The sequence below is a fragment of the Tachysurus fulvidraco genome, chromosome 10 (assembly GCF_022655615.1).
Source record: "Tachysurus fulvidraco isolate hzauxx_2018 chromosome 10, HZAU_PFXX_2.0, whole genome shotgun sequence".
In the NCBI taxonomy this organism is placed as follows: domain Eukaryota; kingdom Metazoa; phylum Chordata; class Actinopteri; order Siluriformes; family Bagridae; genus Tachysurus; species Tachysurus fulvidraco.
In genome coordinates this window covers 1,770,013-1,792,512 of record NC_062527.1, presented here as the reverse complement: position 1 = coordinate 1,792,512, position 22,500 = coordinate 1,770,013, and the positions used below count along the sequence as shown (strand labels likewise).

Genomic DNA, 22,500 nt, shown 5'->3' with positions numbered 1-22,500 from the left:
TGTTCACTAGAGTTTCAGTCCAAGGGCATCCATGCAGGAATGAGTCATACTCTGACTTTACAGAGTCACCTTGTATTCCCTCTCTCTCTCTCTCTCTCTCTCTCTCTCTCTCTCTCTCTCTGTGATTTCTCTATCTATTTCAATCTCCTGCCTACCTCTCTCTTTCTGTGCCATCCTCTCTCTCTTTCCCTCCTTCGCTCTCTGTCCATTTTAGCACCGGTCCTCGAATCACTGCGGACTTTTAACACGAATCATTTTCAAGGTGACATTCGGACTCCGCATCCGTACTTTATCTTATACCCGCATCACGATCACACGCTACTTTTATCGGCTGTAGTTCTACCCGTGATAACGATAGCCGGAACGGACTACGGGACATTTCGAACGGACGACGTGGTTTAGAGCGGAACGTACTGTACGCCTGAGTCGTCCGTGTTTATCTCGGACATTGGCGAATGTCACTAGGGAAGATAATCAGTCGTGATTATTAGCCTTTAGGCTTTAATACCTTTAATACGTTCGTGATCTTGCTGGACCTACCCTCGTTAAGAATTAAAGAGGATTATCCCGCAATCCCATGCAGACAAAGATCTCCCCTTGAGCTCGTGTTGGGAAAATGATTTAAACCGTACAGTACATGCACATCCAGATCTCATAACATTTGCTGTAGCGCATGCTGAAATCCCAGTTCCAGATTTTTAAGCTTTTTTAGCTTTGAAGCTTTAACATAACCTTTGCTTTCCTTACGTTAAGACGAATACATACAGTACATTCTAGCTATTATTATGCACATTGATGCATTTATACGGTCGTTTCTGGTTCATGTTTTGTTTTTGTTTTGTTTTTGACATTGTCTCTGTTCCAGAGCATGATGAGTGTGTGTCTGGGAAGCACAGCTGTGATGAGAACGCACTATGCTTTAACACTGTAGGGGGGCACAGCTGCTCCTGTAAACCCGGCTACACCGGCAACGGCACCGTATGCAAAGGTGAGGACGATGCTAGTCACTAAAGACACTCACTACACACAAACACACACATACACACACACACACACACACACACACACACACACACACACACACACACACACACACACACACACACCTGTGTGTACCTAGCATACCATAATGCGCCTGCCTTCTTTTAGACCTTCTCAGTGGTTGCTTGGACTGGCAGATAATTCAATGCTTAGATTCAAATGCCCTTTTACCATTGACGACTAAGTATTATAAACAGATAAAGATATAAACATGTTATACACAGTTAAATCTATCCCAGTGTCTGCATACTACATCGTTATCATACAGTATGTGTGATTACTACATGAATGGACTTTCGACATGTTCACCTGGACTGAAGAAAACGTTTGCTCAATGGTATTTTGACTGAACATATGTGGTTCCTAAAACACACACACACACACACACACACACACACACACACACACACACACACACACACACACACACACACATATGTAACTCTTTTTACCACCAAATTTGATGCCTTGATATTTCAGTATGTAAGTTTTTTGTCATGTTACACTCCACAGTGTTGGTTGTGGCTCACAAACCCCTAACACTAACACTAACACTAACACTAACACTAACACTAACACTAACGCTTTCCTTGAGTATATCAGTGTGTGTTTTTTACCTAGTCTACTAGAGGCAAAATGTAAATCAAACTGACAAACATACAAAAAAAGCAAAATTCATAAACATATACGATTTGAAGGCTTTACCTTCAAACACTATTACTCTAAAGCCCTATTCGGACGGGACTAGTTTTACGTGGGGACGTGGGGGGTAAAGTAATTATTACCAGAGCTTCTCTGTGATTTTAGTCCCGTCCGAATGTGCCATCCCGGTAATCGTTATGGACATTAGCACTATTCGGACGGGACTAGTTTTACGTGGGGACGTGGAGTAATGCAATTTTACCTCAGGACGTCTGTAATATTAATTGGCCAATTCGTATGGGACAAGACATCTCAGTAAAACTAGCAGAAGTGGGAGGGGTAACTCGCTTTACGCACCACAGTAACCTCCTTGTCGTCATGTGCGTATGACGTTGCTTCCTGTTTCAAGCGCCTCCATGCTTGCAAAACGCGACTTTTAAACAGGAAATGACGGAATTTTACCGTACATATTTACAGCGGGTCTATTCGGACGGGATCAGTATTACCTGAGGTAATTTTTCTGGACCTTTTTACAGAAGGTAAAAGTCGCCGTAATCTTTACTGACATTGTCCGTGATGATTACCGAGATGGCACATTCGGACGGGACTAAAATCACAGAGAAGCTCTGGTAATAATTACTTTACCCCCCACGTCCCCACATAAAACTAATCCCGTCCGAATAGGGCTAATGTCAGTAAAGAATACGGCGACTTATACATTCTGTAAAAAGGTCCGGAAAAATTACCTCAGGTAATACTGATCCCGTCCGAATCGACCCGCTGTAAATATGTACGGTAAAATTCCGTCATTTCCTGTTTTAAAGTTTTGCAAGCATGGAGGCGCTTGAAACAGGAAGCAACGTCGTACGCACATGACGACAAGGAGGTTACTGTGGTGCGTAAAGCGAGTTACCCCTCCCACTTCTGCTAGTTTTACTGAGATGTCTTGTCCCGTGCGAATTGGCCGATTAATATTACAGACGTCCTGAGGTAAAATCGCATTACTCCACGTCCCCACGTAAAACTAATCCCGTCCGAATAGGGCTTATGTAAGGTAATCGCAACAGACTTAAAAACATCTCACAAAGCCAGCGGCCTCCTGAATTCGTTAATATCAGACTTGAGGCTAATAAAGTAATTCATTTGATTATACCGAATGAAAATGTCTGAAAGATCGTATACTGTAAGTCGTCCACCGGCGGAAGGAAATCCGATGTACCGGTAATAAAGGGTTACAGGTACAGTATATGACCTTAAGTGTGTAGGTGTGAAGGAATAACAGCGTGTGACCGATAAATATAAAATGTTTTAAAATCTGACTGAGATTCAGTCTGATGTGTGTAACCTCTGTTACAGCCTTGTGCGATGGTCTGTGTTTGAACGGCGGCACCTGCATCTCCCCCAACATGTGTGTGTGTGCTCAGGGCTTCACTGGGAAGAAGTGTGAAACAGGTAAGATGTTTCTTCTTATCACCTTTTCTTACTATTCACTATGTGCAGTTGTGCGAACTACCGAACGTTCCACAGTCCATGGTGTGTTTCAGAAATATCACCATTCATTCATTCATTCGTTTCCTACCGCTTATCCGAACTTCTCGGGTCACGGGGAGCCTGTGCCTATCTCAGGCGTCATCGGGCATCGAGGCAGGATACACCCTGGACGGAGTGCCAACCCATCACAGAGCACACACACACTCTCATTCACTCACACACTCACACACTACGAACAATTTTCCAGAGATGCCAATCAACCTACCATGCATGTCTTTGGACCGGGGGAGGAAACCGGAGTACCCGGAGGAAACCCCTGAGGCACGAGGAGAACATGCAAACTCCACACACATGAGGCGGAGGCAGGAATCGAACCCCCGATACTGTTAAAATTATTCACACAGCACTATCACCATTTTGCCCTAAATGCCTCGATCGTCACCCGTAAACTCCTCGTCTCATTTAACTAGCTCTTAACGTACGTTATTTGTTGCGGTTTGGAAATTTGATTTCATGGAAAATTTGATATACACTCGGCTTTTCATCTCTGTATGACTCCAGAGTAAGAGAATAAGGATTTTATTCCTTTTCACCTGTCCAGCAGCCGGAGAGAGAGCTGCGTCGTATACTGTAGCGTTCGGCATCTGAGACTCGTTAAACAGATTCGGGTCCATTTCTGCCGTCCGTCGTCCGCACGCTCTTATCGACTTTTTTGTTATAAAGTCGTTTCCGTTCACATCTAATTTAGCTATGAATTACCCAGAGAAGGGCTGATATCATCTCAGTGACCTACAAATCAAAACCTGGATTTATAGCTCAGTGATGCTGTGTACGTGATCTCAGCATTGTGTGATACAGCAGCGCTGCTACTCCTCTATACGTAATTAAGAGCAGCAGCAGATGCTGAACACGGTTAAGACAGACGCAAGCTGCAGCAAGACACACACATACACACACACACACACACACACACACACATATATGGCCTGTCTCTGCAACAGGACCTTCCTCATCCAGCTTTACATCGATTCCACATAAAGGGGCCTTTTTATGACGTGTCCCTGTGCAGCTGCTGATTGAAGCTCCGATTGCTTTTCTTTACTCCCCGCGTGTACCGAGATAGACGCTTAGGATTCTGAAGAGCCCTCAGACACTTGATTGTAATGATAGTGGAAAAAGTAACGTTTCTGTAGCAGCACACAATTTTAGCTTCTTGTTCAACACACGGTATATACTTATGTCTCAGAAACTCTAGAAAAATGGTTTCACACAATGCAGCATCTTTACCAGAACTAATTATCATTCATCTGTTCGGGTCACGGGGAGCCTGTGCCTATCTCAGGCGTCATCGGGCATCGAGGCAGGATACACCCTGGACGGAGTGCCAACCCATCACAGAGCACACACACACACACACACACTCTCATTCACTCACACACACACACACACTACGGACAATTTTCCAGAGATGCCAATCAACCTACCATGCATGTCTTTGGAGCGGGGGAGGAAACCGGAGTACCCGGAGGAAACCCCCGAGGCACGGGGAGAACATGCAAACTCCACCCACACAAGGCGGAGGCGGGAATCGAACCCCCGACCCTGGAGGTGTGAGGCGAACGTGCTAACCGCTAAGCCACCGTCTGTAGTTTTTAACGCGTCTTACAATTTCCACTGAGTAATTTTTAGCAGGTTTGCTACCGATTTAAAAACGTGATTTTATTACAGGCGAGCGTAATTATAACAGATGATATCGCTCTTAAATGTATTAAGCTGCTTTGGCTTAATATCCTCGTCCAATGTATGCTGTCACTTTACTTATGGCAATTGACTGAACTCATCACATCCTGCTTTTATATTCTGATGAGGTGTGTGGCGGGAAGGATCGAGCGTGTGCATGTAGGTTAAGGAGATGGGTCAAGGTTGTGATGCGTGAGACCACCCTTAATGATAAAGGTCATTTTTATCATTAAGGTCATAATTTATCATTTTTATCATTTTATGTGTGTGTGAGTGAATGAGAGTGTGTGTGCCCTGTGATGGGTTGGCACTCCGTCCAGGGTGTATCCTGTCTCGATGCCCGATGACCCCTGAGATAGACACAGGCTCCCCGTGACCCGAGAAGTTCGGATAAGCGGTAGAAGATGAATGAATGAATTTTACCCTGAAATGAAACTGCCCCTTCTTGCCTGGTGTTAAATCTGTATCGTCTCTGCCCTGTTGTCATCCACAGTAATCACTTGTAGACACTTCTCGTTTTCTCCTCAGTAGATAAATAGATAAATAAAGTAAGTACAGAAGATAGAAGAAAATGTCAACGCATGTATAAATAAGTGAACTAGCATCTCAGCTAACTTTTGCTTGTACTTTTGCTAGTAAGTGTTGGAAGAAATGTCACCGTCGTGTTATCGAGAAGCCTAATGGGGACAATGGGTAAGATCTTCACCTTTAGTGATCCTGTACCCTGTACAATCACGCGGTCATGACGATGATATATTTGTGCTGTTAGTTAGATTGACTTTTCACTGAAGTGGAGGTTAATAGCAACAGTGGCTTTAGGATGAAGGATCCAGTACAGGATCAGTCAGGCCATGAAGCAATCTCTGAATTGATGTGAGGGTTGTGTTTATGGAGCTAAGAGAGATCTAAGATAACAGGGTAGTGAATTTGCCTCAGGCCCAACTGTGAGGAGGTGTGTGTGTGTGTGTATGTGTGTGTGTGTGTATGGCCACATTCACACTGCAGGTAAAAGGGGCCCAAATCCACATGTTCACACACTCTCATTCACTCACACACTACGGACAATTTTCCAGAGATGCCAATCAACCTACCATGCATGTCTTTGGACCGGGGGAGGAAACCGGAGTACCCGGAGGAAACCCCCGAGGCACGGGGAGAACATGCAAACTCCACACACACAAGGCGGAGGCGGGAATCGAACCCCCGACCCTGGAGGTGTGAGGCGAACGTGCTAACCGCTAATGCCTCTTTTCCATTGGAAAGAACCGGGTGCTAGTTCAGAGCTAGCGCTGGTGCTGGTTCAAAGTTGGTTCCACTGGCGAACCTTCTAAGAACCGGTTTGCCTTTCCGTCGTTAGAGAGCGTCACAGCGCCCGAGTGTGACGTCACTGTATACGTGTCACGTGTCCCAGCGACGTTAGCGCAGCAGCGGCAAACACAAACACAACTATGGCGGATGTTACTTTACTGTTAATGCTCATGGCTTTGCGAACCTACACTAACACCCAAACGCGGCGAATAAAACGTGTACGTGCGGCTCCGTGTAATCTGTATAAACGGAGGTTGTGATCGATAAAGTACATAACGTTATTTTATCGTTAACACAGAAAAAAAGTTAGCCTTAGCATGTAGCTACCTACTATCATGTGTGCTGATAATGTATCATATCGCTGTAAAAGTGTATTAAACATTAGTATACTTAAGATACGTTATCAAATGCGCTTACAGTAGCCCCGCCCACAGCCCCGCCCTGACACAAGCGGTTCTTAAGTCTAGACCAGCAACGTTTTGGTGCTACATAAGAACCACTTTTCCTGGTTCAGAGCCGGTGCTTTGGCGGTCGAAACAGAAAGAACTGGTTCTAAATTAGGCTCCGAACCTGCACTTGAACTGCCTCGGTGGAAAAGGGGCATTAGCCACCGTAATGGCATAACGTCCAGGGAGTTTTCCTGCCTCACTTCCACAGGGTTTTAAGATTGGGCTCCAGTTTCAGAACGACCCTAACCAGGTTTAAGTGAGCGAGTAAACACTAAAGTGTTCCATGTTAAAAAGAGGTTGAATAAGATCGTACAAGTAGAGCTGTGTGTATGTGTGTGTGTCTGTGTGTGTGTGTGTGTGTGTGTGTGTGTGTGTGTGTGTGTGTGTGTGTGTGTGTGTGTGTCTGTGTGTGTGTGTGTGTGTGTGTGTGTGTGTCGCTCCTCGTGAACCTGTTACTACTCTGACAGCTGCTGTTCACACCCGAACACAGTACACGTTAATCAGTGACATGCTTTTTTATTTTAACGTGCAGAGTCGCAGAACTCGAACAATGAACTTTTCAGCGAGTTTAGCCGTGCAAGCAAACAGACAAAGAGCGAGAACAGATAGCTTTATGGCGGAAAAAAGGAAAGACGGACGCGGTTCAGATGCCCGCAGAGAACGAGGGCTTTTCTGGAAAGAGCATTACAATACAGCACTACAGCGAATGTCAGCTATGAATCACTATGTGTCTTCTCTGCATGCTGCGACTGCTTATTTAGTAGCGGTTTTGATGCATTAGAGTGCGTCGATGTCTCACGGCGTCCGACGGTGATAGGAATTGCGCATAATAATTAAAGCGACTGATTCCGACTGTCACACGTGTCGAAGCGTCGGGGAAATGTTTTGTGTTTTTGTGGGTTTATTTATTCAAGGACGGAACTTACAGCGAGGACGATCAGAGATTCTCTCATTTCTGTTAGAAGGGTTGATGGTTTAGGGGATATGCAAAAAGAAGCAGAGACAAAAAAAGAAGGTGGAGGGGTTAAGGGTGGAGTGAACATAGAAATGCTCTCTCTCTCTCTCTCTGTTTCTCTGTCTCTCTCTTTCTCTCTCTCTCTCTCTCTCTCTGTTTCTCTGTCTCTCTCTCTCTCTCTCTCTCTCTCTCTCTCTCTCTCTGCGAACTTAATAATATGATTCGATCTGTGCATTGCTGCACAGTCGTGAGTCAGCAGAGTGAACAGCAGTGGACTGAGCACGCAGCCTTGAGGAGCTCCAGTGTTCAGTGTGGTGGTGCTGGAGATGCTGTTCCCGATCCGGACTGACTGAGGTCTCCCAGTCAGGAAGTCCAGGATCCAGTTGCAGAGGGAGGTGTTTAGTCCCAGCAGGCTCAGCTTCCCAATCAGGTGCTGAGGGATGATTGTATTAAATGCTGAACTAAAGTCTATGAACAGCATTCGTACATAAGTGTCCTTATTGTCCAGATGGGTGAGGGCTAAGTGGAGGGCTGTGGTAATGGCATCGTCTGTGGAGCGGTTTGGACGATACGCGAACTGTAGGGGGTCAAGTGAGGGTGGTAGCTGGGTCTTGATGTGCCTCATGACGAGCTTCTCGAAGCACTTCATAACTATGGGTGTGAGTGCAACGGGACGATAGTCATTGAGGCAAGACACTGTAGACTTCTTTGGGACAGGAACGATGGTGGTAGTTTTGAGGCACGTAGGAACAACGGCGCTGCTCAGGGAAATGTTGAAGATGTCCGTAAAGACATCCGCTAGCTGTTCCGCACATTCTCTGAGCACCCTGCCAGGAATGTTGTCTGGTCCAGCAGCCTTCCGTGGGTTAACTCTGCATAGAGATCTCCTCACGTCGGCCGTGGATAGACAGAGTACCTGGTCGTCGGGACGAGGGATGGTCTTCCTTGGCGTAACGTTGTTCTGTACCTCGAACCGAGCGTAGAACTCGTTCAACGCGTCTGGGAGGGAGGCGTCGCTATCACAAGCAGGTGAAGCTGTCTTGTAGTTTGTGATCGCCTGTATGCCCTGCCACATGCGCCGGGTGTCTCCGCTGTCCTGGAAGTGGCTGTGGATTGTCTGGGCATGTGCACGCTTTGCCTCTCTGATGGCTCGGGACAGTTTGGCCCTTGCTGTTCTTAGGGCCACCCTGTCCCCTGTTCTGAAGGCTAGGTCCCTAGACCTCAGCAGAGCACGCACATTAGCATTCATCCACGGCTTCTGGTTGGGGCGTGTAGTGATGGTCTTGGAAACGGTCACGTCATCAATGCACTTGCCGATGTAACTGGTCACTGCTGACGTGTACTCCTCCAAGTTGACGGAGTCGCCGTTGGTTGCAGCCTCCCTGAATATATTCCAGTCAGTGCACTCAAAGCAGTCCTGAAGAGCAGAAGTGGCTCCTGCTGGCCAGGTTTTCACCTGCTTCAGAACCGGTTTTGAGCGTCTGACGAGTGGTCTGTATGCTGGAATTAGCATAACAGTGATGTGGTCTGAGTAGCCGAGGTGGGGGCGGGGCTCCGCACGGTACGCGCCGGGAATGTTTGTGTAAACAAGATCCAGCGTGTTTTCACCTCTCGTAGCAAAGTCCACATGCTGATGGAATTTAGGGAGCACTGACTTAAGATTTGCATGGTTGAAATCTCCGGCGATGATAAAAAGTCCGTCGGGGTGAACATTCTGTAGGTCGCTAATAGCTCCGTATAGCTCACTTAGCGCCTCTTTAGCATTAGCGCTAGGAGGAATGTAAACTCCGACAATGTAAACAGTAGTAAATTCCCGTGGTAAATAAAATGGTCTGCATCTAACAGTCACAAACTCTACTGACGATGAGCAGTAAGTAGAAACAAGCACAGAGTTCTTGCACCATTCCGTGTTGATATAAACACACACACCACCACCGCGAGTCTTACCGCAAAGAGCTGCATTTCTGTCGGCTCTAAATGAAGTTAGCCCGTCCAGCTGAATGGCGGCGTCCGGAACTCTGTCGCTGAGCCACGTCTCCGTAAAACAAACACGGAGCAGTTTCTAATCTCTCGCCGTGTAGAGCGTTCGAGTCGGATGTAGTCCAGTTTATTGTCCAGGGAGCAAACGTTGGATAGTAGAATGGATGGGAGAGCCGGCCGGCTAGGGTTTGTTTTTAGCCTAGCACGGACGCCCGCTCGCTTACCACGCTTCCGCTTCCTCGCGAACCGCTTTCGGCGTCCCCTCCCCTGGTCTCTGGTATCAGGCGACACCGGGGACTGGAGGCCTGGTCTCCGCAGCAAGCCGAGGTCACGAAGCCTAACCAGTACATCATCGTGCAGGTTGGTTGTTACACGATTTCTGTACTTTATTAGGTCCTGGTGTTTGTATACATGTTTGTATACATGAACACCGCTGTCTCTGGCATCCATGTAGAAGCAATGGTCGGGCTCAAAACCGTAAATAAAAACTTAAAAACGTAATTAGCACCGTATTGAATCCGGAGAGGCCGCTGCGTGCTACTGCCGCGCCGCCAACTTGGATCAAGACTCAGAATTCGTTCTCTGCATTTAACCCATCCAAAGTTCACACACACACACACACACACCGTGAACACACACCCGGAGCAGTAGGCAGCCATTTATGCTGCGGCGCCCGGGAAACAGTTGGGAGGGTTCTGTGCCTTGCTCAAGGGCACCTCAGTCGTGGCCGGCCCGAGACTCGAACCCACAACCTTAGGGTTAGGAGTCAAACTCTCTAACCGTTAGGCCACGAATCTTGCGCCCCCCCTCACTGCTGGATTAATGAAATACAACCTTCTCTTCTCTTTTATCACTCCTTTAATTTGAAGGTCAAGATTTCACTTCATTTCTTACTGAAGTGAGGTGCGAGTTCAAGTGTTCCAGCAATAATAAAGATTAGCTAATAATCCCCGAGATGGGAACACTCTCTCTTTAGCTGTCTATCCCCCTTTCTTTTTTACTTTCTCTTGATGTTTCAGTATATATATGTGAGAGTGTGTGTGTGTGTGTGTGTGTGTGTGTGTGCGTGTGTGTGTGGGTGTGTGTGTGTGTGTGTTTATGTTTTTTCTCCTGAGGTCAGTAAGAAGGCTTTAATCTGATGATAACAGCGCTGGCTGACTCTTTTCCCGATCTGTGTGTGGGTGTGTGCACCAGCTACCTCACTTACCCACTGGGGGTCACAGGGGAAGCGGGATTAGAGCGAGTCAGTTCAAAGACGCTGCTATCAACAGTGTTTCTCAGGCCTCCCTCAGAGCTTTGGGCTTCTAAAGAAGCACAGATAACTGGAATTTTGAGTTTACAAATAGAAATGTGTGTTAGTGAATACAGCACCTGTTAGTAATGGGGGGAAATGAATAGTGTTCTAATTCTTGTGCAACAGTTTTTATATATAAGTAAGGAAGCATCTGTGAGATCCTGGTGGTGACCGTGCTAAAGAGACGGGTTGATTAAAGCTATTCGATCGTAGCGTCGTTCTAAATTTGAATCTCGCTCCTCCGGTGCTTTATGCGCAGAAAGACTTGTATTTTCACAACACGGTCTGCATGAAAGCCGAATATACACACACACACACACACACACACACACACACACACACACACACACACACACACACACACACACACACACACACACACACGTGTACGTGTTCAGGAATAGTTTGTGAAAGGCATGCATTATACAGTAACACAGACCTCTTCTTTCATAAATGGTGAAAGAGGCTTGTATTCAGGCTTTTTCTTCACGCTGTAAATAAATGCCGTTCATTAGCATGTAGCTAAGGGTTTGGTACGAGCCGCTTTGTCTCGGCACAGATGTTCCGACGGCAATGGAGGAGTAAGAGGAGAGGAAAAATAACACAGAGCGTCCCCTTGGTGACTGCCTGTACATAATTGATTGTTTATCTGACAGGAGCATGAACAAGGCTAGAACGAATGAAGGGGGGAGAGGGAGTAGATTTGAGTGGCAGGAGGTGAGAAAGTGTCACAGCGTCTCTGCAATCCTGTCGATACGCTCGCAGTAACGCACAGCGTGCGGGTCTAACCGCCGGCAGGCCGCGGTGACCTTGGGTTAATCTCCTCACCCGTCTACTTGACATTTAATTCCTGCCTCGTTCGGACTCTCAGCAAGTCAGATTCCTGTGTATAATTCAGGACTGTACAGAGGCAGGGTGGATATGCATGCATGGCTGGGTGCATAACTGAATGTCTTACACTATAATCACTGCATTACAATATATTACATGGCCTAGAGCAAGCATTACAATATCGGTCTGCCTCGGGGTGAATAAAAGCTCAGTATTCGTTCTGACAGCTTTATAAGTACACTACGTACCGTACTGTACTGTACACTCCGCTGATGAAGACGGGAAAGGATCTTTATCTTTACCAATAACTGAATATCCACGAGCTTAAAACAAAGGGTGAGTTTTTCTGGAAACCCTTACAGTACATCATCTGGTGTAGGATTCTCTTTGGCATGAAAGCTAGTGTGTGGAGTGAGATAAGTAAAAGCATTGTTCACTAGAGTTTCAGTCCAAGGGCATCCATGCAGGAATGAGTCATACTCTGACTTTACAGAGTCACCTTGTATTCCCTCTCTCTCTCTCTCTCTCTCTCTCTCTCTCTCTCTCTCTCTGTGATTTCTCTATCTATTTCAATCTCCTGCCTACCTCTCTCTTTCTGTGCCATCCTCTCTCTCTTTCCCTCCTTCGCTCTCTGTCCATTTTAGCACCGGTCCTCGAATCACTGCGGACTTTTAACACGAATCATTTTCAAGGTGACATTCGGACTCCGCATCCGTACTTTATCTTATACCCGCATCACGATCACACGCTACTTTTATCGGCTGTAGTTCTACCCGTGATAACGATAGCCGGAACGGACTACGGGACATTTCGAACGGACGACGTGGTTTAGAGCGGAACGTACTGTACGCCTGAGTCGTCCGTGTTTATCTCGGACATTGGCGAATGTCACTAGGGAAGATAATCAGTCGTGATTATTAGCCTTTAGGCTTTAATACCTTTAATACGTTCGTGATCTTGCTGGACCTACCCTCGTTAAGAATTAAAGAGGATTATCCCGCAATCCCATGCAGACAAAGATCTCCCCTTGAGCTCGTGTTGGGAAAATGATTCTTCGGTGTTAAACCTTAAACCGTACAGTACATGCACATCCAGATCTCATAACATTTGCTGTAGCGCATGCTGAAATCCCAGTTCCAGATTTTTAAGCTTTTTTAGCTTTGAAGCTTTAACATAACCTTTGCTTTCCTTACGTTAAGACGAATACATACAGTACATTCTAGCTATTATTATGCACATTGATGCATTTATACGGTCGTTTCTGGTTCATGTTTTGTTTTTGTTTTGTTTTTGACATTGTCTCTGTTCCAGAGCATGATGAGTGTGTGTCTGGGAAGCACAGCTGTGATGAGAACGCACTATGCTTTAACACTGTAGGGGGGCACAGCTGCTCCTGTAAACCCGGCTACACCGGCAACGGCACCGTATGCAAAGGTGAGGACGATGCTAGTCACTAAAGACACTCACTACACACAAACACACACATACACACACACACACACACACACACACACACACACACACCTGTGTGTACCTAGCATACCATAATGCGCCTGCTTTCTTTTAGACCTTCTCAGTGGTTGCTTGGTCGGTAAAGATTATGGCGACTTATACATTCTGTAAAAAGGTCCGGAAAAATTACCTCAGGTAATACTGATCCCGTCCTAATCGACCCGCTGTAAATATGTACGGTAAAATTCCGTCATTTCCTGTTTTAAAGTTTTACAAGCATGGAGGCGCTTGAAACAGGAAGCAACGTCCTACGCACATGACGACAAGGAGGTTACTGTGGTGCGTAAAGCGAGTTACCCCTCCCACTTCTGCTAGTTTTACTGAGATGTCTTGTCCCGTGCGAATTGGCCGATTAATATTACAGACGTCCTGAGGTAAAATTGCATTACTCCACGTCCCCACGTAAAACTAATCCCGTCCGAATAGGGCTTATGTAAGGTAATCGCAACAGACTTAAAAACATCTCACAAAGCCAGCGGCCTCCTGAATTCGTTAATATCAGACTTGAGGCTAATAAAGTAATTCATTTGATTATACCGAATGAAAATGTCCGAAAGATCGTATACTGTAAGTCGTACCGGTAATAAAGGGTTACAGGTACAGTATATGACCTTAAGTGTGTAGGTGTGAAGGAATAACAGCGTGTGACCGATAAATATAAAATGTTTTAAAATCTGACTGAGATTCAGTCTGATGTGTGTAACCTCTGTTACAGCCTTGTGCGATGGTCTGTGTTTGAACGGCGGCACCTGCATCTCCCCCAACATGTGTGTGTGTGCTCAGGGCTTCACTGGGAAGAAGTGTGAAACAGGTAAGATGTTTCTTCTTATCACCTTTTCTTACTATTCACTATGTGCAGTTGTGCGAACTACCGAACGTTCCACAGTCCATGGTGTGTTTCAGAAATATCACCATTCATTCATTCATTCGTTTCCTACCGCTTATCCGAACTTCTCGGGTCACGGGGAGCCTGTGCCTATCTCAGGCGTCATCGGGCATCGAGGCAGGATACACCCTGGACGGAGTGCCAACCCATCACAGAGCACACACACACTCTCATTCACTCACACACTCACACACTACGAACAATTTTCCAGAGATGCCAATCAACCTACCATGCATGTCTTTGGACCGGGGGAGGAAACCGGAGTACCCGGAGGAAACCCCTGAGGCACGAGGAGAACATGCAAACTCCACACACATGAGGCGGAGGCAGGAATCGAACCCCCGATACTGTTAAAATTATTCACACAGCACTATCACCATTTTGCCCTAAATGCCTCGATCGTCACCCGTAAACTCCTCGTCTCATTTAACTAGCTCTTAACGTACGTTATTTGTTGCGGTTTGGAAATTTGATTTCATGGAAAATTTGATATACACTCGGCTTTTCATCTCTGTATGACTCCAGAGTAAGAGAATAAGGATTTTATTCCTTTTCACCTGTCCAGCAGCCGGAGAGAGAGCTGCGTCGTATACTGTAGCGTTCGGCATCTGAGACTCGTTAAACAGATTCGGGTCCATTTCTGCCGTCCGTCGTCCGCACGCTCTTATCGACTTTTTTGTTATAAAGTCGTTTCCGTTCACATCTAATTTAGCTATGAATTACCCAGAGAAGGGCTGATATCATCTCAGGGACCTACAAATCAAAACCTGGATTTATAGCTCAGTGATGCTGTGTACGTGATCTCAGCATTGTGTGATACAGCAGCGCTGCTACTCCTCTATACGTAATTAAGAGCAGCAGCAGATGCTGAACACGGTTAAGACAGACGCAAGCTGCAGCAAGACACACACATACACACACACACACACACACACACACACATATATGGCCTGTCTCTGCAACAGGACCTTCCTCATCCAGCTTTACTCGATTCCACATAAGGGGCCTTTTTATGACGTGTCCCTGTGCAGCTGCTGATTGAAGCTCCGATTGCTTTCTTTACTCCCCGCGTGTACCGAGATAGACGCTTAGGATTCTGAAGAGCCCCTCAGACACTTGATTGTAATGATAGTGGAAAAAGTAACGTTTTCTGTAGCAGCACACAATTTAGCTTCTTGTTCAACACACGGTATATACTTATGTCTCAGAAACTCTAGAAAACTGGTTTTCACACACTGCAGCAATCTTACCAGAACTAATTATCATTCATCTGTTCGGGTCACGGGGAGCCGTGCTATCTCAGGCGTCATCGGGCATCGAGGCAGGATACACCCTGGACGGAGTGCCAACCCATCACAGAGCACACACACACACACCACACACACTCTCATTCACTCACACACACACACCACTACGGACAATTTTCCAGAGATGCCAATCAACCTACCATGCATGTCTTTGGAGCGGGGGAAGGAACCGGAAGTACCCGGAGGAAACCCCCGAGGCACGGGGAGAACATGCAAACTCCACCCACACAAGGCGGAGGCGGAATCGAACCCCCGACCCTGGAGGTGTGAGGCGAACGTGCTAACCGCTAAGCACCGTCTGTAGTTTTTAACGCGTCTTACAATTTCACTGAGTACTTTTTAGCAGGTTTGCTACCGATTTAAAAACGTGATTTTTATTACAGGCGAGCGTAATTATAACAGATGATATCGCTCTTAATGTATTAAGCTGCTTTGGCTTAAATCCTCGTCCCAATTGTATGCTGTCACTTTACTATGGCAATTGACTGAACTCATCACATCCTGCTTTTATATCTGATGAGGTGTGTGGGCGGGAAGGATCGAGCGTGTGCATGTAGGTTAAGGAGGATGGGTCAAGGTGTGATGCGTGAGCCCACCCTAATGATAAAGGTCATTTTTATCATTAAGGTCATAATTATCATTTTTATCATTTTATGTGTGTGTGAGTGAATGAGAGTGTGTGTGCCCTGTGATGGGTTGGCACTCCGTCCAGGGTGTATCCTGTCTCGATGCCCGAGACCCTGAGATAGACACAGGCTCCCCGTGACCCGAGAAGTTCGGATAAGCGGTAGAAGATGAATGAATGAATTTTACCCTGAAATGAAACTGCCCCTTCTTACCTGTGTTAAAATCTGTATCGTCTCTGCCCTGTTGTCATCCCAGTAATCACTTGTAGACACTTCTCGTTTTCTCCTCAGTAGATAAATAGATAAATAAAGTAAGTACAGAAGATAGAAGAAAATGTCAACCGCATGTATAAATAAGTGAACTAGCATCTCAGCTAACTTTTGCTTGTACTTTGCTAGTAAGTGTTGGAAGAAATGTCACCGTCGTGTTATCGAGAAGCCTAATGGGGACAATGGGTAAGACTCTTCACCTTTAGTGATCCTGTTACCCTGTACAATCACACGGTCATGACGATGATATATTTGTGCTGTTAGTTAGATTGACTTTTCACTGAAGTGGAGGTTAATAGCAACAGTGGCTTTAGGATGAAGGATCCAGTACAGGATCAGTCAGGCCATGAAGCAATCTCTGAATTGATGTGAGGGTTGTGTTTATGGAGCTAGAGAGATCTAAGATAACAGGGTAGGAATTGCCTCAGGCCCAACTGTTGAGGAGGTGTGTGGTGTGTGTGTATGTGTTGTGGTGTGTATGGCCACATTCACACTGCATGGTAAAAGGGGCCCAAATCCACATGTTCACACACTCTCATTCACTCACACACTACGGACAATTTTCCAGAGATGCCAATCAACCTCCATGCATGTCTTTGGACCGGGGGGAGAAAACCGGAGTACCCGGAGGCAACTCCCCGAGGCACGGGGAGAACATGCAAACTCCACACACACAAGGCGGAGGCGGGAATCGAACCCCCGACCCTGGAGGTGTGAGGCGAACGTGCTAACCGCTAATGCCTCTTTTCCATTGGAAAGAACCGGGTGCTAGTTCAGAGCTAGCGCTGGTGCTGGTTCAAAGTTGGTTCCACTGGCGAACCTTCTAAGAACCGGTTTGCCTTTCCGTCGTTAGAGAGCGTCACAGCGCCCGAGTGTGACGTCACTGTATACGTGTCACGTGTCCCAGCGACGTTAGCGCAGCAGCGGCAAACACAAACACGACAACTATGGCGGATGTTACTTTACTGTTAATGCTCATGGCTTTGCGAACCTACACTAACACCCAAACGCGGCGAATAAAACGTGTACGTGCGGCTCCGTGTAATCTGTATAAACGGAGGTTGTGATCGATAAAGTACATAACGTTATTTTATCGTTAACACAGAAAAAAAGTTAGCCTTAGCATGTAGCTACCTACTATCATGTGTGCTGATAATGTATCATATCACGGTAAAGTAAAAGTGTATTAAACATTAGTATACTTAAGATACGTTATCAAATGCGCTTACAGTAGCCCCGCCCACAGCCCCGCCCTGACACAAGCGGTTCTTAAGTCTAGACCAGCAACGTTTTGGTGCTACTTAAGAACCACTTTTTCTGGTTCAGAGCCGGTGCTTTGGCGGTCGAAACAGAAAGAACTGGTTCTAAATTAGGCTCCGAACCTGCACTTGAACTGCCTCGGTGGAAAAGGGGCATTAGCCACCGTAATGGCATAACGTCCAGGGAGTTTTCCTGCCTCACTTCCACAGGGTTTTAAGATTGGGCTCCAGTTTCAGAACGACCCTAACCAGGTTTAAGTGAGCGAGTAAACACTAAAGTGTTCCATGTTAAAAAGAGGTTGAATAAGATCGTACAAGTAGAGCTGTGTGTGTGTGTGTGTGTGTGTGTGTGTGTGTGTGTGTGTGTGTGTGTGTGTGTGTCGCTCCTCGTGAACCTGTTACTACTCTGACAGCTGCTGTTCACACCCGAACACAGTACACGTTAATCAGTGACATGCTTTTTTATTTTAACGTGCAGAGTCGCAGAACTCGAACAATGAACTTTTCAGCGAGTTTAGCCGTGCAAGCAAACAGACAAAGAGCGAGAACAGATAGCTTTATGGCGGAAAAAAGGAAAGACGGACGCGGTTCAGATGCCCGCAGAGAACGAGGGCTTTTCTGGAAAGAGCATTACAATACAGCACTACAGCGAATGTCAGCTATGAATCACTATGTGTCTTCTCTGCATGCTGCGACTGCTTATTTAGTAGCGGTTTTGATGCATTAGAGTGCGTCGATGTCTCACGGCGTCCGACGGTGATAGGAATTGCGCATAATAATTAAAGCGACTGATTCTGACTGTCACACGTGTCGAAGCGTCGGGGAAATGTTTTGTGTTTTTGTGGGTTTATTTATTCAAGGACGGAACTTACAGCGAGGACGATCAGAGATTCTCTCATTTCTGTTAGAAGGGTTGATGGTTTAGGGGATATGCAAAAAGAAGCAGAGACAAAAAAAGAAGGTGGAGGGGTTAAGGGTGGAGTGAACATAGAAATGCTCTCTCTCTCTCTCTCTGTCACTCTCTCTCTGATTCTCTGTCTATATATGTCTATGTCTTTATGATCATATATTATACCTATATCTCTATCTCTCTATATGATTCTATGTATCTCTATGTTCTATATATGTATTCTCTCGATATTATCTAGATATATATATACTTCCTCGATCTCTGTTTATATGTAGATCTCTTTATATATATATATCTATATCTGTTTATATATATCTATATATATATATATATATATCTCTATATATCTATATCTCTATCTGTCAATATATAAGATTCTAGGTCTCTATATGTCTCTGTATTTATACTATGTCTCTATCTATGTTTATATGTAGATATATATACTATATAGCTATATTATCTCTATCTCTATATGTATAACTATAGTAATCGTCTCTCTATTATAGTATAAAGCTATGTATCTATATATGGGTCTAAACTATAGGTTTATATATCTATATGTACTATCTATCTATATATATATATTTATACATATCTCTATATTTATCTATACGAGTATGTTTAAATGTATATACCTCTATGTCTCTATATAGGTCTACTATTTTTTATTTATCTAGACTAATATATCCACTAACAAAAACAATATATGTTCTAAACTCTGTTCTCTTATATTTTTTTAGATTTTCGATATAGTTGTATATAATATCTATCTGTTCTATGTCTATATATATCTCTATCTCCTCTATATATCTATATCTCTCTATCTATCTATATCTGGATTTATCTGAGAATCTCTATCTTTCTCGATACTATATATGTCGTCTCTTCTCTTTTTATATTTATCTCTGATATCTCTGCTCTCTGACACACTCTCTATACTATCTCTCTATCTCTCGATCTCTCTCTCTTATCTTTCTGATTTCCTGTTCTCTCACAATTCTGGCTATATATTATGTATATCTTTTTATATTCTACTCTCTCAATCTACATCCACACTCTCTGTCTCCCCTATGTCTCTCTCTCTTTTTAGCTTTTCTCCATATAGCTTTCTCTCTCTCTCTCTCTGTCTCTGTCTCTCTCTCTCTCTCTCTCTCTCTCTCTCTCTCTCTCTCTCTCTCTCTCTCTCTCTGGCTTTCTCTGAGTCACTCTCTCTCTTTCTCTCTCTCTCTCTGTCTGTCTCTCTCTTTTTCTCTTTCTCTCTGTCTCTCTCTGACTCTCTGACACTCTCTCTCTCTCTCCCTCCTTCTCTCTCTCTCCCTCTCTCTCTCTCTCTCCCTTTCTCTCTCTTTCTCTCTCTCTCTCTCTCTCTCTCTCTCTCTCTCTCTCTCTCTCTCTCTCACACACACCAGCTCTGCTCTGGCTTTTAGGAACACCTTTGGGATTCGCCGACTACCCAGCAACAGCTCTGAGAGAGAGGCAGAGAAATAGACAGACACAGATAGACCGGCAGTGTTTATAAGAGACGAATAAACAAAAAAGAAAGAAAGCGATAACCGTACGAGTACGACGTGTACCTCTAAACAGAGGCAGAACGTTATCGCAGGAAAAAAAACGGCACTTTATTCTACGATGGAAAGGAAATGAAAGGAAGGGAAGTATTATCACTCGTGGAAATGTTAGGCTTCGACTGTGCTTACTGCGCTATGTGGCAGAAGGTACGGCGATGTTTCGCTTCGCTTGTCTTGTCAGCCGAGCCGTTTGTGAACGGAGATCGATATTAGTTGAGATGGATGCCTTTTCTGTTAGGACCTGATAGACATGCACACACACTGCACAGGGCTCACATTAATTCATTATATATTTTGAGCCCCGAGTAGTACAGTACAGCTCTGGATGTGTATTGACAAGTGTGATTCATTTGTCTTCTAATGTTCATACCACAGGCGTGAAAGTCTCGGACAGATCGTTTGATCCTGGCCGACATCGCGATATCGGCGTACGATATCGGTATCGATATCGACGTGTACAATACGTTCTGGGAAAAGATCATCTCTGCTTAACTTCTTCTTCTTCTTCTTCCTCTTCTTCTTCCTCCATGACATGAGCATTACACTGGGTTGAATGATCACGGAGAACAAATATGAGTGAAAGATTATATATATATATATATATATATAGGTGGAAAAAAAACCGGGCTCATCCATTCACCACCCTTCCAGTTCGGTCATACACTAAAACACCCCACGCTTTGAAATGCACGCTGTGTTTTTTGACGGCTACAAAGATTTTGTCCGAAACACGTGTCTTTCCGATCGAGTCATATAGTATATCGCAAGCTAGAACATGTGAACCGTAAAACCTAAAAATGTTCTGTTCTTCTATCCGTGCCCAAATCTTTTGCTTAGTCCCAGTGATGATGTCATTTCCCCAGGTGTTAGTCTGCAGCTACAGCCCGTACTGTAGCATGGCATAACCCTCTCCGGGGAACGGACTTTTCAGCACACGCGCATGCTTGTAGTGCAGTGCAGCAATTCGCTTCTTGGGTAATGATGCATAAAGCACTGTATAATGCATAGACTGCACTCTGTACTGCTGTAGTCTGAGAACAAGTGATGTTGGACCTCATGAGATTTCAAAGCATAGCAGTTTTTTTTAAGCTTTAAATCAAGGTAATTGCATGATAGTGCAGGTTTGTCAATATCCAAAAATCAAACCTCAAAGACTTTATTTCAGAGAGCGTACGGAGGCTTCGTGCCGATTGATCATGGTCTTCGAAACGTTCATATACATCCATTCATTTTCTACTTATCCGAACTTCTCGGGTCACGGGGAGCCTGTGCCTATCTCAGGCGTCATCGGGCATCGAGGCAGGATACACCCTGGACGGAGTGCCAACCCATCACAGGGCACACACACACTCTCATTCACTCACACACACACACACTATGGACAATTTCCCAGAGATGCCAATCAACCTACCATGCATGTCTTTGGACCGGGGAAGGAAACCGGAGTACCCGGAGGAAACCCCCGAGGCACGGGGAGAACATGCAAACTCCACACACACGAGGTGGAGGCGGGAATCGAACCCCCGACCGTGGAGGTGTGAGGCGAACGTGCTAACCGCTAAGCCACCGTGCCCCCCCCCCGTTCATATAAAAATGGGTGGAAATTAACCTGGGAAAAAACAAAACAAGACAAAGGTGGTGATTTATCACCACGTGCCAGTCTTATGCAGCCGTGATGAAGATGAACATGGTTTTTCTAACAGAATGTCCCTCACTTGGTATCTTGTCGATGGTAGCGCAGATCGCTAACACGTCAATCCAAAATCTCCCAATAGGTTCAGATCAGTTGCACTTTACCGAAGGTTCATACTTGTTTATAACCTGTCAGTGAGCTCTCATGCACTTGGGCTAAGTCCCTACTAGGATGAAATCCTTTTCGCTGTAATATATTTCTGTTTAAATTTGTTCTCCTAGACATTTACAGCATTTAGCAGACGCCCTTATATCCAGAGCGACATACATTCTTTAATCTCATTTTTATACAACTGAGCAATTGAGGGTTAAGGGCCTTGCTCAGGGGCCCAGCAGTGGCAGCATGGTGGACGTAGGAATCGAACTCACAGCCTTCCAATTGGTAGCCTGACACCTTAACCACTAGGCTAGCACATCCCATGTCCCCGACACTCTGCTTCACACTCTGTTAGGTCAAACCAACAATATCCGAGTTTTTATTACGTTCGTGTGCAAGTTTTAAAAGTAAAAACTAGAAAAAAATGAGGAAGAAGACAAGAAACCGGACAGATTTACGGATCGAGGACGGACAGCTTAGAAGTGTTTTACTGTATAAGCGTGCGAGATTTCCCAAGGACTCGGGGAGAAACACAAACTTGGCAGGACATAAGGAACAGATGAGATCAATCAAGAGACAGCAGGAGAGTTAATAAGAGAAGGAAATAATGGACAAATAATGTATTTGGGAGTAAAACGAGTC

General features: G+C 45.3%; 1 protein-coding gene across 1 annotated transcript in view; it reads left to right on the top strand.

The window, feature by feature from the left end:
- The first annotated feature begins 12,303 nt into the window (after positions 1-12,303).
- LOC113639168 (protein kinase C-binding protein NELL2-like) overlaps positions 12,304-22,500 on the top strand; it is a 35,892-nt gene continuing 25,695 nt past the window's right edge. Inside the window, exons 1-2 of the mRNA XM_027140890.2 lie at positions 12,304-13,165; positions 13,959-14,054. Of these exons, the coding sequence (XP_026996691.2) occupies positions 12,973-13,165; positions 13,959-14,054 (289 nt within the window). The 5' untranslated portion in view covers positions 12,304-12,972. The remainder of the gene's footprint in view (positions 13,166-13,958; positions 14,055-22,500) is intronic.